This window comes from Sparus aurata, chromosome 9 (genome assembly GCF_900880675.1).
Source record: "Sparus aurata chromosome 9, fSpaAur1.1, whole genome shotgun sequence".
NCBI lineage: Eukaryota > Metazoa > Chordata > Actinopteri > Spariformes > Sparidae > Sparus > Sparus aurata.
The window spans coordinates 11,553,964-11,570,015 of NC_044195.1; the positions used below are offsets into that span (position 1 = coordinate 11,553,964).

The 16,052-nt window shown below is 38.3% G+C and overlaps 2 protein-coding genes across 4 annotated transcripts in view; one reads left to right on the forward strand and one right to left on the reverse strand.

Annotated features, from left to right (window-relative positions):
* Positions 1–3,152, reverse strand: part of itprid2 (ITPR interacting domain containing 2) — a 42,899-nt gene extending 39,747 nt beyond the window's left edge. For 2 of the 3 annotated variants that reach the window (XM_030428688.1, XM_030428686.1), the window contains exon 1: positions 3,047–3,152. The gene's annotated coding sequence lies outside the window, so the exon portion shown is untranslated. Of the gene's footprint in view, positions 1–2,722; positions 3,001–3,046 lie in introns of those variants that run through there. The other variant, XM_030428687.1, reaches the window with a different exon arrangement.
* A 6,000-nt stretch (positions 3,153–9,152) lies between these two features.
* On the forward strand, positions 9,153–14,171 carry neurod1 (neuronal differentiation 1). Its single transcript, XM_030429258.1, has 4 exons — positions 9,153–9,283; positions 11,110–11,360; positions 12,479–12,708; positions 13,012–14,171. Exons 2-4 carry the CDS (start codon positions 11,122–11,124, stop codon positions 13,569–13,571), a joined length of 1,029 nt encoding a protein of 342 aa, XP_030285118.1. The 5' UTR covers positions 9,153–9,283; positions 11,110–11,121; the 3' UTR covers positions 13,572–14,171.
* Positions 14,172–16,052: the final 1,881 nt, after the last annotated feature.

The following is a 16,052-nucleotide window of genomic DNA, read 5'->3' on the forward strand; positions in this document are numbered from 1 at the left end:
TTCTATAGATATTCTGAATGCCTGTCAACAGGTTGGATTCGCTGCAAAATAGTAGCCTAAGTCATAAAATAATAACAATCTTTTATGGCTTAATGCTGAGGATGAATTGAGGGGTCTCACAGTCTGAGGAAAGAAGCTGCTCTGTGGTCGGGTGGTACAGCAGCAGATACTCCCATCTTGCCAGACAGCAGAAGAACAACAGACTTAAAGCGTAATATCTTATATCAGCTTTGCTACAGGAGCTGTATCTCTCTCTTGCATCATTATTATGAAACAAAGCGTTACCAAAAGACGCTGATATTTTCATCCTCCGCTAACAAAATTACACTAACCCATCAGCAAAATCTGTTACCTGTATTTATCCTACATAGCCACAAATAGATACATTACTCCATCATCATGCATCCTGCAAACACCTGCGTTTAAAAAACAAAAGAAGTCTTTATTTTACTCCCAAAACAAATGCAAATGCTAGTCAGATCAGGATATTTATGGATCTATACCACACGGAAACACATGAAAATATGATGCATCAAACTCCCCAAGAGCCCATAAAGTAGTTAGAATTAGCTTAATGTCAAGCTAATAATAGAACGCTACTTATGAGTATTGTTGTAAATATTGAAATATCGTTACCCATTGACTCTCAGTCTTTGAAACGACTTCAATGCTCAATACTTCTTTTGCAGAATCAACACACTAGTCCTAGCGTTTTTTCACTTTTGTTTCAGACTGCGAGTTGACACATGCACTGTGGTTGGGCCAATAAAGCCAAACCAACTATGGCATCAACAATAATACCACTTTGAACAGCAAGGGGGGGGGATTTGTCTGTTGCCACTTTAAGTAAAGAATGTTTTGTCAGTGTTTCCTTGCGGTATCCGACATGGTGTCGAACATCGATATTTTCAAAAGGTATTGTATTGCAGTTAGAAATTTCAACATCGTGACAACACTATTTCCCATCCTTGTATCATTGATAATAATCATATTATTTCATAATATTACACTGGTGAGATCAATTCTGTCGCTAAACAGGGATCAACTTTTGAAACTTGAAGTGCATTTAGCTACTCAAGACACTGAATCCAAGACCATACTTGTTGTGGAGTATTTTACAGTGTGGTGCAACTACTTTTACTTAAAAAGTTCACAATTTAGTTTTGGGAAATAAACTTTAAACAGATAAGAAAAACCTTCATTCACTCTTTCGTGATTTTCACAACTCAAGAAACTTCACAGTCTTCACAGGAAAACACAACTTCATTCCGTTTTAATTTGTTTTTATTTGTAGGTCCATTCTAAGAAGCTGACATCTTCTAGGGACCTTATTCCCCTCTGAAGAAAGCTCATTTAATCAGTTGTGGAAATGCTGTATGTCAAATTATTATTTGTGAGTTTGTATAACCCTATCAATATTGTAAATGTTATCTTTCTGCCTTAAATTTATTTTCCAAAACTACACAGTGCACCTTTAAGCAAACAATCGAGGCACTTCATCCTCCACAGGTAACCAGCTGAAGAATCGTCTTTAAATTGATCAATAAAAAAAAAATGAACGTTGGCTGCAGCCCTACTTGGCTAGTTTTGTCATTTGACAAAAATATTTCTGGAGCTTCAAAGCAAAACAGTGCCGCAGCATTCTCCTAAACAGCTAAAGTAGACGGGGACATGTGGCTCCAAATGGCGTCAACACAGCTCATCCACAGTAATCAAAGCCTCCCAAAGCCCTGAGATCCCATAAACTCTGTTTTGTTGACGATGACTGAATAGTCATTTTGATACGAATTGTTCCTTTAAGGGCCGCAAGATATAACGGTTATGGCTATGTAAATCACAAGCGGGTTGAGGCGAGTGTCTAAATTACACAGATGATCTAGAAAACATCCAGATAACTAGATCCAGTTTCTATGAAGAAGTACTCAAGTCACATAGTTCAGTAAAAAATAGCTATACCATAATATAACCACATTTTACCCCGTCACTAGTAAAAAAAAAAAAAAAAAAAGTAATAATAGTGAAAAATACACAAGTTTGAAGAGCAAACTGCACTTAAAATGTACTGATTATGCAGTTGCCACTGTGAATGTTATATGAACATATCATTGTATTATTAATATTATTATATCACACGGGTAACACTATATAACAACCATCAGTAATAAATGATAAAATTCATAGTTAAACAATGTTACTGTTAACAAACAATAACACAGTTCATTCAAACATTTATTAAGTAGTAGTAATTGTAAAGGTTAAAAACATCAGTTGCAACTCATCCAAATAATGTTTATAAATGAGCAACATAGCATTTGTTATTATGAACATCAATTGCAACTTTCCACTAAACAACTCCTAGTAAGTGGTTTACAAAGCGTTTCATTGCTGTAAACTGTGTAATAACTGTTACATGAAGTTTAATTAACTGTAAATGTGCAGTTTGTAATGACATATAATGTTTATCTTAATTTTATGACAGACATTATAAAGTCTTACCATATATATTTATATGTATTATTATATCAAAGACCAAGAAAAAGAGGACTTCACCTTAGTGGTAGCTCCGGCCCTGCCTGCTTCATAAACTGTTGAGCAATTGCGTGCTTGAAATGTACATGAGTAGAAGTATGAAGCAGCAGACAATTACAACACATAACACATAACACACACACACACACACACACACACACACACACACACACACACAGCAATGAGGACTTACTGTATTCCACAGATGCTGATCTGAATCTATCACTTTAAACATCTGCTGCATCAGCCTCATCCAGACACTCTTAAATCCTGGATCCTGATTAAAAAAACTACACTTCTAAAACCATCACGTGTCGCTAAACTTTCCCTTTCTTTTCCCCGTGAGACTAACTAGTCTGTCCTGTTCAGTTGGTCCTGCTCCCTCTGACACGGACCACAGGACTGACAGCAGCCGTAGTAAAAAAAAACGTAAAAACACAGAGCCACTGCAAACACCAGCAGCAATTTCACCTCCAGCAGTGTTAGCAGAAGTGCCGTGAGCGGTTCAGTAACTCACCGTCATGTTCCTCCACAGCGTGTGTGTCTCTGCTGCCAAACTGTCAAACTTGTACAAACTTTTCTCAAAAAAACACTCCGACATTCCTGCTTCCGCTTCCTGAAACCAGCAGCATGGAGGCAGAGGGGAGGAGGGGGCGTGTCCTCGGCAGGCTGCAGCGGAGAAACAGCGACACCTGCCGGCATGCTTCAGGACATGCAGCTCCTTCAGTGATGCGTTCAGAGCACTGAGAGACACACTGGTCTAGTACAGACAGTATTCATGTCTTTTACTCTGTTAAAAAGTACCCAGTGTATTGATAATGAAATCAAAGGTATCCTGCCAAAATATTACCTTGGTACAGGTGAGAGTCATAAGAATAGCAGATCTACTTGAGTAAAAGTGTCTGATACTATAGCAGCCTATTAAAAGTAATTTCCTGGTAACGCGTGGTAAGTTAAGTATCAAAAGTACAAGTCAAAGTAAATAATGCCAATAATTTTGCAGACCCCATATCTAAAAATAAAATTGCGAATAAAATTGTTGAATTTCAAAATGCACCACTTCAGCTCTGATGCAGAATGTAATTGGCAATCAAATTAATGTAGAGAAGTAAATAAGTGTCATGTTTGCCTCCAGAATGTAGTGGGGTGGATTTATAAAATGGCAGAACAATTAAATATTATAGTAAAGTAGTCGACAAATAACTTCAAATTGTACTCGTGTAGCAGTACTTCAGTAAATGGACTTTGTTATAATTCCTCACTGCTTTAACTTAAGTAAAAAAATATCATAGTCCATGGTCAAAGTCCTGAAATCAAAATTGTTACTTAAAAGAAAGTACTACCAAGCATAATACTCTTAAAGCAGTTGAAATAAAAGTACTAATTATGCATACTTTCAGTGTGTTGATAACACATGATTTTATTGGATATTATTACTCAATCATTTGTCAATGTGTGATCAATTTTAAGAACTTTACTGCATACACTACTGTTTAAAGCGCTTATACAGCACTTTTCAAAATACTCAAAGACGCATCACAAAGAAACCAGCGATTTTACTTAAAGTAATTTAAAGTAATCTGTAATGTTACGAACGCTGTTACATAAATGTAGTGGATTATATAGTACAATATGTCTCAACGAAATGCAGTTATATAGAAGTATAAATGAAGACAAATTGTGTCCAGCATTCTATGTTGACCAATATATTGTTTAAAGCAATAGGAAAGCTCGTATCCCACCCTACTTATTTGATATATAATATATATTGTATATTATACATATTATTATATTGTTGGAAAATAACTAAGGAAAGTAACTATGTACATGTGTTCAAGTACTGTATCAAAGTACTATTTTGAGTTGCTTGTGCTTTACTTGAGTGTTTCCATTGCATGCTACTTACTACTTCAGCTCCACTCATTGGAAATGTTGTACTTTTTACTCCATTACATTTATCTTAATGGTTTAGTACTACTAACTCCAAACCTTTTTGACTTTTGACCCTCCAGTGAAAACCAGCGTTGGGGCTCCTGGTCAGTGTCTGTATTCACAAAGAAGACAAACTGCAAGATGGATGGATCTTTTTCTTCTTTCCATTGTCAGATTTATCTTGGAACCGTTCTGAGGGGCCCAAACCCCCAGGCTGGAAACTACTGTACTAAATGATCATACTGTACATAAAGTGCTCCACCTCGACCTGCTTTATCAAAGATGCTGCTTACATATTACATTACAAATCAGTATTATCCATCTAATAATGCCATATAGAATAAGAATTTCACAAAAGGCATTTTACTTTGAATCAAATGCTTTTACTTTTCCTACTTCTTACCGAGATTTTGTCAATCTGTCAGGTAAAATGTTGGACAATTTTTAGGAACATATATTGTGTTATACTTACCAGCCCTGACCTCACAAACATGCACTGGTTGAGTGACTTATACTGTATGTATGTATGTATGTATACATACATACAGGTCCTTCCTTCCTGCTGCTGTCAGACTTTACAACCAGCACTGCTCCCAGTAGACCTCACAGTGCAATACAAACTCTATACACAACTAATTTCTCATTTTTGGTTTGCACTATCTGGTCAATTATATTTAATACCCATATTTATTATTTGTACATGTTCATTTTGTACAATATTATGTTTATATGTATATATACGAGTCTATTCAATTTCTTACCTTTTTTTATATTGTTTATTTTTTACTATTATTTGTTTTCGTAATATTACTGTCCTTTGGCTGCTGTGGCAAAGAAATGTGCCTGTTTGCGGGACAATAAAGGAGTACTGATTCTGATTCTGATTCTGTATGTAATAGGTTTGTAAAAAAACAATAACCAAACCAACACCACCTAAAAGTACCTCCATACACAACAAAAATGAAATAATATCATCCAATAAAACATGTAACACTCTAAAAGGGAAAGAAAGAAAGAAAGAAAGAAAGAAAGAAAGAAAGAAAGAAAGAAAGAAAGAAAGAAAGAATCTAAATGCAGTATCTAAATAAAACCACTAGATGGAAACCAAACACCATGAAACTGATGATCCTCTTTATTGTAGGGATCTGCTGCTGTTGGATCTGGTGTTAATCTGATGAATTACAGATGACTGAACATCTGGGCAGACACTGATCATCATATTTAAGGGTCCAAGTGATCTAAATGTAAACCAGACTGTAGCTCCATTCACCACAGACATCCAAACAGATGGACTGGAGAGGCAGCTGTCACTCCCAAACTGACCCGTTCAGGGACTTTCAAATACTTTTTTTTTTTAATGTGAATAATTTATTTTCTGATGCCGTCAACATTTTTGCTTGTATATTAAGCTGGAAAACAATCACTAAATTAAAATAGATTTTCTCTTTTTCTCTCTATTTCAAGTAAAGTTGGTCAAATTAAACATTATTAATTGTCTTTCAACTAACTTTTAAACCACACAATGATCTCATTATAGTAGTTTGGCATTGATGTTTTTGCATCATTACTTATATTTAATGTCAGAACAATTCTCCCCTTTTAACTTATTACACTAACATTATTCATCAAACTGCTTCTGAATCCAATCATCTTCATCACAGCGTTATTTATAGGCCAAATTAGCTTTGCAGATTTTGTATTTTTCTGTTTTTTTGCATTGGCACCATATGTATTATTTTCAAAGGCATTTTAACTGTATATTTCATATTACTCATAGAGATCAGACAGATCAGATCACTCTATCCTTCAATTCTCTCATTTGTCGGTGATGAAATTGGTTTTAAAGAGAAATTACAAAGCTCTAATGTTACTGGCAATTGTAATAATTTGCCTGCACATATTTGTTCACTCGTCTTCAGATACTTTATTGTTTGTTAATTTTTTTTCATGACAGTAACAAGCACATTGAGACGCAGCATAAACATGGAATATATGGTTATAACACATAACAGTTAACAGTGGGGTTGTAAACAGACCAGCCAAAAGTTAAAACTGGTATATAAACAGATAATGAAACACAGAGAAGGTCAGATCACCCAGTTCATATATAGAACGGAACAATGGGCACACACGCACACGCACACACACACACACACACACACACACACACACACACACACACACACAAACAGACACACACACACACACACACACACACACACACACACAAACTCACACAGCCCGTAGTATAGAATAACACTTCTTATTCAACAGCCAGTTGCTGTGCTGTTTTTTCATTTTGCTTTCAATGACAAAAGAAGATTTCTCTCTGGTGATCTATTTCTACTTTGCTGTTAATCCAAAATTCTGCTTTTCCAAACATATGTTTGCCTCTTGTTTGTGGTAAAATCACAACTTCTCAATTTCTCAATATTTTGACCCATGGAAATTGTAAATACGTGTAATTCTGAGCCACTTTTTGAAAATGTTTTAAGTCAAATCAAACCAAACCATCAATGCAGTGTTACGATAAAAAAGTGCCATAGAGGTTTATTAGCTTCACAAGTCATGAACACACAGCCTCGGGCTGCCTGCCTTGATTCTAGTTTTATGTTCATGAAACCTGAACTGAGCGGCAGAGAGACAGAAACATTGATTGTGTGTTAACCATTAGCTGCCAGAGGATCCAGGCTGATGGACACACACATGGCTCCTCCAGAGTTGCCTGGTAACCTACTAGCAACCGGTTTATTGTCACCATAGCAACCTCTTCACCGGAGAACATCCTGGTCCAAAGTCCACAACTTCTTTCCTATTGGTCAGAGCTGAGGCGGTCACTCAGAGGATGTGGACTGCTGAGATAAGTCACATCCACTGATTTCTTCCAACTCCCCCTCCGATCTCCTTTTTACACACACAGTCTATGTGGCTTACATGCTAACTTCTAAATAATGGGCTCTGTGGAACTTCTGTGTTGTGTTGGAAGATGGCTAGTAAAAGTGATGGAAGTGGGAGTGGTTTATATTAATGGACTCCATTTCTAAACTTTTGCTTTCTGTTAGCAGAGCGGAGAGAGGCACTGAGACGAGGCACTCGAGAACGTGCATAAAGTCCCAATACCAACTCCAAATCCTTCACAAAGGAATCCACAATTCAGCAACATTAAGCAATTCAAACAAATCATCCACAGGATCCTACAGACAACAGAGAGAGACGGGAAGGTTTCATTTTTGCTCCGCTCATACGGCCAGTGAAAAGTGTTATATATTTCAATTGCTACAAATAGTTACATAGAGCCCCTTGAATTTAGGAAAGAGCTAGTTAGCCCCATGGACGAATAAAAGATGGAATAGTCTCTGTGATGTCACCCGTAGGTCTCTCGTGACCATAAACAAAACTTGACAAGTCTGCAACTACATTAGCATTGCACTGTTCACCAGAATTGATGTTTTTGCCTGTGTCCATTAGTTGGTTGGTTTGTCAGGAGGATTTTACAAAAACTGGCCAAAGCATTTCCACCACACCTGGATGTAGGATGGGTCTCGGCCCAGAATAGATCCCATTAACCTTTGGGTCGTATCCAGATGTTTTATCTCGCTAATTTTAACAAGTTCTTCAATATTTTTGTACATTTATTCAGCGTATATTGTATATATGGCCAGTCTCTATGAGTGAGTACAATTTGATGTGGGTCCAAGTAAGAATTCAGATCCAGCAGATTTAAATAGGTTTTATTTGATACTGGATTGCACTTGATTGAATGAAACTGCAATTCTGAACCGACAATGATGCTAGATAAAAAGTCAGAGGATCACCAAATTAAATTTAAATTAATTTAAAAGGGAACATGGATATCTGAAGCGACTACCATGGCAGCCCATCCAACAGTTGGCTGTGACTTCATCTAATTAAAGAAAACTGCATATGGAGCCAGATTGTGGGACACTTTTTTCACTGTCCAATCCACCCAATAGCTGTCAACACCGCCTGCTTCACATAAAACCAGGGGTCAATCTGCTGTGGATGCCGAGGGAAAATGTCAGCGGATCAGCAAAGTCATTAAGAGTCATCCTCTGAGAAACATGTACATCTGCAAAAAGTCTGATGAGAATCCATTCAATAATTATCAGGATATTTCAGTCAGTGGTGGACGGACAGACAGACAGTCGTCACAGATTAACAGGTGTGTCTAGACCAGTTTATTAGGGGACCAGATGTGGCACTGATTCAGATTGCGCGTTTATTTTTATTTATTTTTTTTGTGGCACAATGTTTTTGAAACGCGTTTTTCACACAGGGCTGTGTGAGAGGAAGCTTCATGTTGCCTCAACGTTCTTCTTCTTCTTCAACAACAACAACGAAGATAAGGATGGGCCAAACCACTGGGGACCTGCTGCACTCTCAGATATGTAGAGTTCATCATACAATACACACCTTCCCTGATCACCACGTTGGTGTGCGCGCATGCGTGCGTGTAGGTTGCGACAGATGGTCAACTTTTCCTCACAAAGAGAGAGAGAGAGAGAGAGCGAGAGAGAGAGAGAGAGAGAGACTCTTTCGCTGATACAAATGGAAGATTTGTCACGTGATCCCCGGGGCCGTTTTAATGACGTACACACCATATGGCGCGTGCCGGGGGGGCGTGGCCTCATATGCTAATTGCCCTAACCCCGTGTATGTGTGTGCATGCCCAATATAAAAGCAGCAGCATCTCACACACACCCCAGAAAGCTCACCGCAGTTCACGCACCATTACGCACGGATACGCACTTGGGACGCGCGGGATGAGTGAGATCTGACGGACAACGGCTTATTACGACAGGTAGGTTTTTACAGATTAATGACCAACACCTGATTGATAAAATCCTCCTCTGAGTCACATCTTTAGGGAGATCAATCTGATGACTTATCAGGCAAATTATCAATCCATTAATGGAAATTTCACAGAGACTCATTAACTCAATAATTAGTCTCGTGTAGCCTATATCAAAAATAATTCAGCACGCGTTGAAATAAATAAAGATTCCTCATTTTTTTTAATTGGGAAGTTTTTTCTTTGGTTCATTTTGACGTTATTGTTCAGTTTGCAGTTTTTATCATCTTATCTTTTGTTTCAAGGTAGTCTATAATTCTGTTCGTTGCCACCTGTCTGCTCTCAGTCAAATATTTTCCCTCCTGAACATCTTTCTTCTTCTTCGCTGGAATTTTAAACTCGATTTATTTGTCTTTGGCTGCGTCCCATACATCCGCTCACCTGTTATATTAACGGGACCAGTCAGCGGGAAACGGGACTGAAAGAAAAAAAAAAAAAAACTATTTGATTCGTCATCACAGGATCAATTATCAGATTATTGTTATGAGGCTACTATTTAAAAGATTATATTCCAGTCGCAGTCCACTAAAGCCTACATTTAATCAACGGTGAATTTATCTAAAGACGTTATTAAATGTTCAGCTCTCCTCCTCTTTAGTTTTAAATATTCTCACTGCTGATAGAAACTATTTCTTATTTACTTAATGTATTCTATTAATATAAATACAGGCTATTTCTGACGTTTTCTAAACAGATAAAAACTAATAATTCTTATGACCAGAGATGTTGATTGGAACAGTTTACCAGTAATTGGCCTGAACTAAACCAGAGCGTGTTCTTTTTCTCTCCGGACAATCCGAAGACTGTTTGATCTTAACATTTCCATTTTTGTTGCATTTTAATGATTTTCCAATTTAAATAAAAATCATAAATGTTGTTCAGCCTACTGATTATAACTGAAATGTTATATTTTTAGTCCTATAAAAATAAAATGAGAGAGAGTCTTACATCGACAACTCTTGAAGAGATTTTTCAAGTTTTCTAAATCCGATTGAAATCAGGAGGCCGCGCTCATTAAATCTAAATTAGTCCTTCATTTCTGATATTTCTAGATTCCGATTTGAATCAGCAGGAGCTCTCACTGCTCCATGATTCTGCATTTTAAAATCCCGTTCTACGTTAAAATCGTTCTACTTTTTGAGTTGAGACAAGTAAATAATCAGATCGCATCAGACTTTTTTTTAATTGTGTCTCTGCCAATTCTATTTTCTTTTGAAGGAAATTAGAACTTTAATTCATCGACAACCGGCGCGCCACGTTCATTAACACGTTGAAATGTAACCAAATCCTCCGACTCCAGTCCTCTGGGAAATTTCACCGCTATAAACAAACAGGTGGTCTATCTGATGATTCAATTATTGTAAAATCATTTTCTCATATATATATATATATATATATATATATATGTATATATATATATATATATATATATATATATATATATATATATATATATTATGGAGCAAAATGCTTAAAGACATTTATTTCGTTAATTGGCAACATTTTTTTAAGTAATGTTTCAAGAAACCCTTTAGCACATGATCAGACCTGCTCATGTGAAAATAAATTCCATCTGTTCCTCAATATATGCAAAATGTGGTTCTTAAAGGTCAACAAAATCCTACTGACTGAGAAAGTATGTTTAAATGATCTGACAGATAATAATAGTCTAATAATATGCTTATTTCGGTCTATTCAGAGATTAAGAGCAATAATAAGCTCTCTGCAGGAGTTTGTTTTTTCTAATGAAGACATTTCTTTTTGTCGTCACACAGAGAATCAGCATCATGACCAGGTCTGTGGAGCAGGCGTCAGTGGACTCAGAGGGGCAGCAGGAGCTTCACAGCCCCGCAGGGGAAGAGTCAGAGATGGGAGGAGGCGAGGAGGAGGAGGATCACCTCCACCATCTGGAAGATGAAGAGGATGATGATGATGATGACGAAGAAGAGGAGGACGAAGACGGTGAGAACAAACCCAAGAGGCGGGGGCCAAAGAAGAAGAAAATGACGAAGGCTCGTATACAGAGGTAAAGGGGATTGATTTCTTTTTCCTGCTTGTTCTGAGTTTTAAAAGCAAGTATTTCCAGCATGTGAGCTAAAGTGTGTCATGGGGGGGCTCAGAAGGTCATTAAAGCATCAGGGTTCATCCTCTGAGGAGCAGGATGGGATCAGTACATCGTATTGAAATGTCAGAATGACCAATGTCATCATCACTCAAAAATTTACTAAACATACCAAAAAGGCACAAATAATTGATGAGAATATAGCTCAACAGCCGAGGTAAACCAGGTAAATGAGGAAAATGATCAAAATACTTTTTTTCTTTTTGTCCAATCAGAAAAAGACATTGTCAGTCTGTCCCAGTACACCTTGTGCACATTCTTTTATTTAGTCTAAATCCATTTTACAAGTGCAAGAGTGGGCTATTCTGCAAAATATCCTTACACGAGCTCACAAGGACCAAGAGGTTTTTCCCAGGAGTATTGTAACAGAGGGCAGACCACCCAAATATTTTTTATTTTTTTTTTTTTTTGGGGGGGGGGGGGGACAAATTTAAGACAATACTTTTATAGGAACATCGATGTTCTGTCGATGTGTGTAGTTATCATGTGGTATTACATAATAATATTTTAATTATAAAAGAAACAATACAATTATCACAAACACATGCAAGCACACATACACACATTAATTGAACAATTGATTTGTGCTACTGATCTGTCAGTGTTCTTCAGGTTTCATATCCTCTCCTTTTTTAACATTCTTAACACAACAGTGGCAGTTTATGATTGATGTATTAGAAAAATGCTTGAGGCATAGTGACAATGTGCGATTATATTATTCTCCTCAACTATAAATTGCATTGCCATCTTTTCTAGCTTAATTCTGGCATGACTGTAATAATTCTATCATACATTAGGCTGCCAAAATGCCTCTGTGTTTACAGCGGCACTGTTGTTGGTGGGAATGTAACAGTGGTGTAAGCTGCAGTAACATGCTAACAGCTACATTTGTTTGGGTGCAAAATGACTGCATACATGCCTACTCACAAGAGATTCTTGAATGCTGGTTATTATTCTAGGATGTAGCAGATAAGTTAATTGACAGCAGGCCTAAAAGATCAATCTGCTTTTTGTTTCTGCAGGTTTAAGGTCCGTCGAATGAAAGCTAACGCCAGAGAGAGGAACCGTATGCACGGGCTGAACGACGCTTTGGAGAGTCTGCGGAAAGTCGTCCCTTGTTACTCCAAAACCCAGAAACTGTCAAAGATCGAGACGCTTCGCCTTGCAAAGAACTACATCTGGGCCTTGAGTGAGATCCTGCGCTCGGGCAAGGCACCCGACCTCATGAGCTTCGTCCAGGCGCTCTGCAAAGGTCAGCATTACCTTACATCAACAGAATGAACTGGGTTTACCAAGACGCCTGATCTCAGCTCACATAACATTAAAAGGAAGGGAAAAAACTATATAAACATCGTCATATTCATCTGAATATACATCACTGGTATTCACATGTTACAAATATTAAGATTTATTGACAGTGACAAGTATTAACAGGGACAAATACGTATTCATATTACATAAGTATTGATATCCATTGACAGGTATGGGAAGCTATAACATTATATATGTTACTCAGGTATTGATCGTTGAATAATTATTGTCTCTCTGTTCTCAGGTCTGTCTCAGCCAACCACCAACCTGGTGGCAGGCTGCCTGCAGCTCAATCCTCGGACTTTCCTGCCAGAGCAGACACCTGACCTGCCAGCTCACCTTCCCCCCGCGGGCACCGTCACCTATCCTGGACACTTCTCCTATCAGAGTCCTGGGCTGACGGCTGGCCTACCCAGCCCGCCCTACGGCACCATGGAGCCCTCCCACATCTTCCATCAGGTCAAAGGTCAGCCCTATGGCCCGCTGGAGCCCTTCTTCGACGGCGTCCTGGTGTCGGACGGCCCAGCATTTGACCCGCCCCTCAGCCCTCCACTGAGCATCAACGGGAACTTCTCATCCTTCAAGCAAGAGTCCGTCGCACCTGCCGACTACGACAAGAGTTTCTCCTTCAGTGTGCACTACGGGGGAGGAGGACCCGGGGGACATGCTGCCATCTATGGCGGCGGAGGGTCCAACCCACGGTGCGGTGAGCTGCAGGTGGACGGGCTGATGGGCTTTGACGGACACTCGCATCATGAGCGAATGATGAATGCCCAGCTGAATGCCATTTTCCACGACTCCTGAGGATGTGGAGGATGAAGGACTGAGAGGCTGATGGAGACAGACACGAACAGAGAGACTGTTGTGTGGAGAGAGAGACAGTTCTGTTTATTTCTATCATCTCATAGCTGTCTTTCTTTCTGCCTTCTTTCTTTTGTTCTTTCTGTCTGCGTCAGGTTCTATAACTCCTCCTTAGTATGGTCATGAAGACAGTGACGTCGGTGATGATGTCACTTCGATGATGTAACCTTCTTTGTAGCGCTTCATCCTGCAGGACATGCTTTATGAATGTCTCGTTATTATCAATATTATCACTTAAAAATAATCATAAGCAATAATCCGGAAGAAACTATGCAATTTTGTTAAAACCTGAGCTATGCTCAGCTAATAATTCCAAATGTTAAAAGAATAAAGATTGCTCTATTTTTGGGTCAGTGTGTAAGGCATTGTTGAGCCGGTGCTGGGCCGGCATCGGGACGAAGTGTTCATGTTGTTCATGTGGTTTTTACTTTCTGCTTTTTATAATGTTCCTGTAGCGTTCTGTTAACATTTCATGTGACCTTTGTTGATATTTTATAAGATAGATGTTTATAAAGGCCTTTCATTAAAATGAATTCAATGTGATTAATGTCAGAGACTCTGTTCATCAGCAACAACACAACAAAACTCTGTTCAGTCCACTTTACTGCGGCTGTGTCCAGCTTCATTTAGTCGTTTTCAGTCCAGTTTGGTCAAGTTCACTTTGTTCACAACTGAATGCAACTCTGCTTATGATGTTAAAAAGCACATGTATACCTTAAACACACACAGAAATATCTAGACCTTCAGCGTAAAAATGTAATAAGTCACCAGTGTCATATAAAACCTTTTATCTCCAGTTTTAGTCATGCTGCTTTTAGAGCAGCTTGTTGCTGTTGATGGTGAATTATGTCAGATTTTCTATCCCAAATTTTCCTGCAGTGACTAATCAGAATTACATCTGATTGCCCAAACAATCAATAATCAAGCTTTTGGACAACCTGATGGATTTCTGGTACAGAGATACAATGACTCAATAATTAGTCCATTCACAGGAAATGTATCTGGGTGGCACTTTCCTTTAAGTCCACCTATTCTATTAGACACTGAATAAAGTTATTTTCGGCAAGAATGCCCAAATTTCACTGGTTCAACCTTTCGAATTTTAATAATTGCTGGTTTTCTTTGTCTTTTATGATGGGAAACTGAACAGCTTTGGTTTTTAGACAATTGGTTGGATAAAATAAATTTCAAGGCATTACCTTGGGTTCTGAGAAATTGTACTGATCATTTTTACACTATTTTCTGACATTTTGTAGATGGAAGAATTAATCCAGAAACAAAATAGATAGTTGCAGCCATATTCTGTAATTTTGGTCAGACACATGCGGAGAAAACATGTATCTCCTTACAGAGGAAACCCTGTTAGCATGTTAACTACATTATCACACCAGCTGAAGGACAAAACCAGGATTACTGCGTGTGTGTGCGTGTGTGTGTGTGTGTGTGTGTGTGTGCGCGCGTGCGTGTGACGGACACAGATGTTCGTTCTGCAGGCAAGATTTTAATTTATGAAAATGATCTCGCTTATGCATGAGAGCCCTCCTCAATACACACTGCTGTCCTGCTGTGTGTGCGTGTGTGTGTGTGTTTGTGTGCACGTGTGTATGTCAACAGGGACAATATGGTGGCCATATCCCACCATCTAGCTTCCCTCTTGAAATGGAATAGTAATGTGTGACTGCGACTTATCCTCTTCAAATGGAGCAGAAACGATTTCCAGAATACATTTTAGGGTATAAAACAGCTGAACTAAAATATGTAATATATGTTATTTAGTCAGAGAAATGCTAATTTACATAAATGAAAAACACTTTACAGATTAAGTCAGGGGCAAAAGTTTATATACATCACCTGTGTCTGTGATGGAATGAGTGGACCTATATTTAATTCATTATTGAACCAAATTTTGAGAGTTGTAGAAATCATTGGAACTCAACACTGTCATTACCACTTTTGACCACGAATATATATATAGAGAGAGAGATCTGAAGAAAGGTTAAATTCAAATGAAAATTGCTTTGAAAATGGTCTTGTTGATGGTGAGATTAACCTTTTATTCTTTATAAGTGAATGATATTAACATAAACATCAGGTGGACATTTCTCATGATTATGCAGCTCCTGTGTTAGCAGCAGCATATTAGCAGTATTAATAGTAGTATTAGCAGTAGTCTTTGTGATAGAGGTTTTGTGTTTCAGTCTGTAGCCGATCATAACACTGATTAATGCAGCTTAAACTCAGCCATCTGTCACCTACACACACACACGCAGACACGCACACACACACACACACACACACACACACACACACACACACACACACACCCTGTTGGTGTTGGTGTTGTAGCTCATAATATGGTGTTTATACCACAGCCAGGGAGCAGGGGTGTAGGACTGGGGGGAAAGAGGGACTGAGCATCAGCTG

Coding starts and splice junctions, on each gene's coding strand:
- neurod1 (XM_030429258.1), top strand. CDS start 11,122: ATGACCAGGTCTGTGGAGCAGGCGTCAGTGGACTCAGAGGGGCAGCAG. Junction 11,361..12,478: donor ACGAAGGCTCGTATACAGAG/GTAAAGGGGATT, acceptor TTGTTTCTGCAG/GTTTAAGGTCCGTCGAATGA. Junction 12,709..13,011: donor CGTCCAGGCGCTCTGCAAAG/GTCAGCATTACC, acceptor CTCTGTTCTCAG/GTCTGTCTCAGCCAACCACC.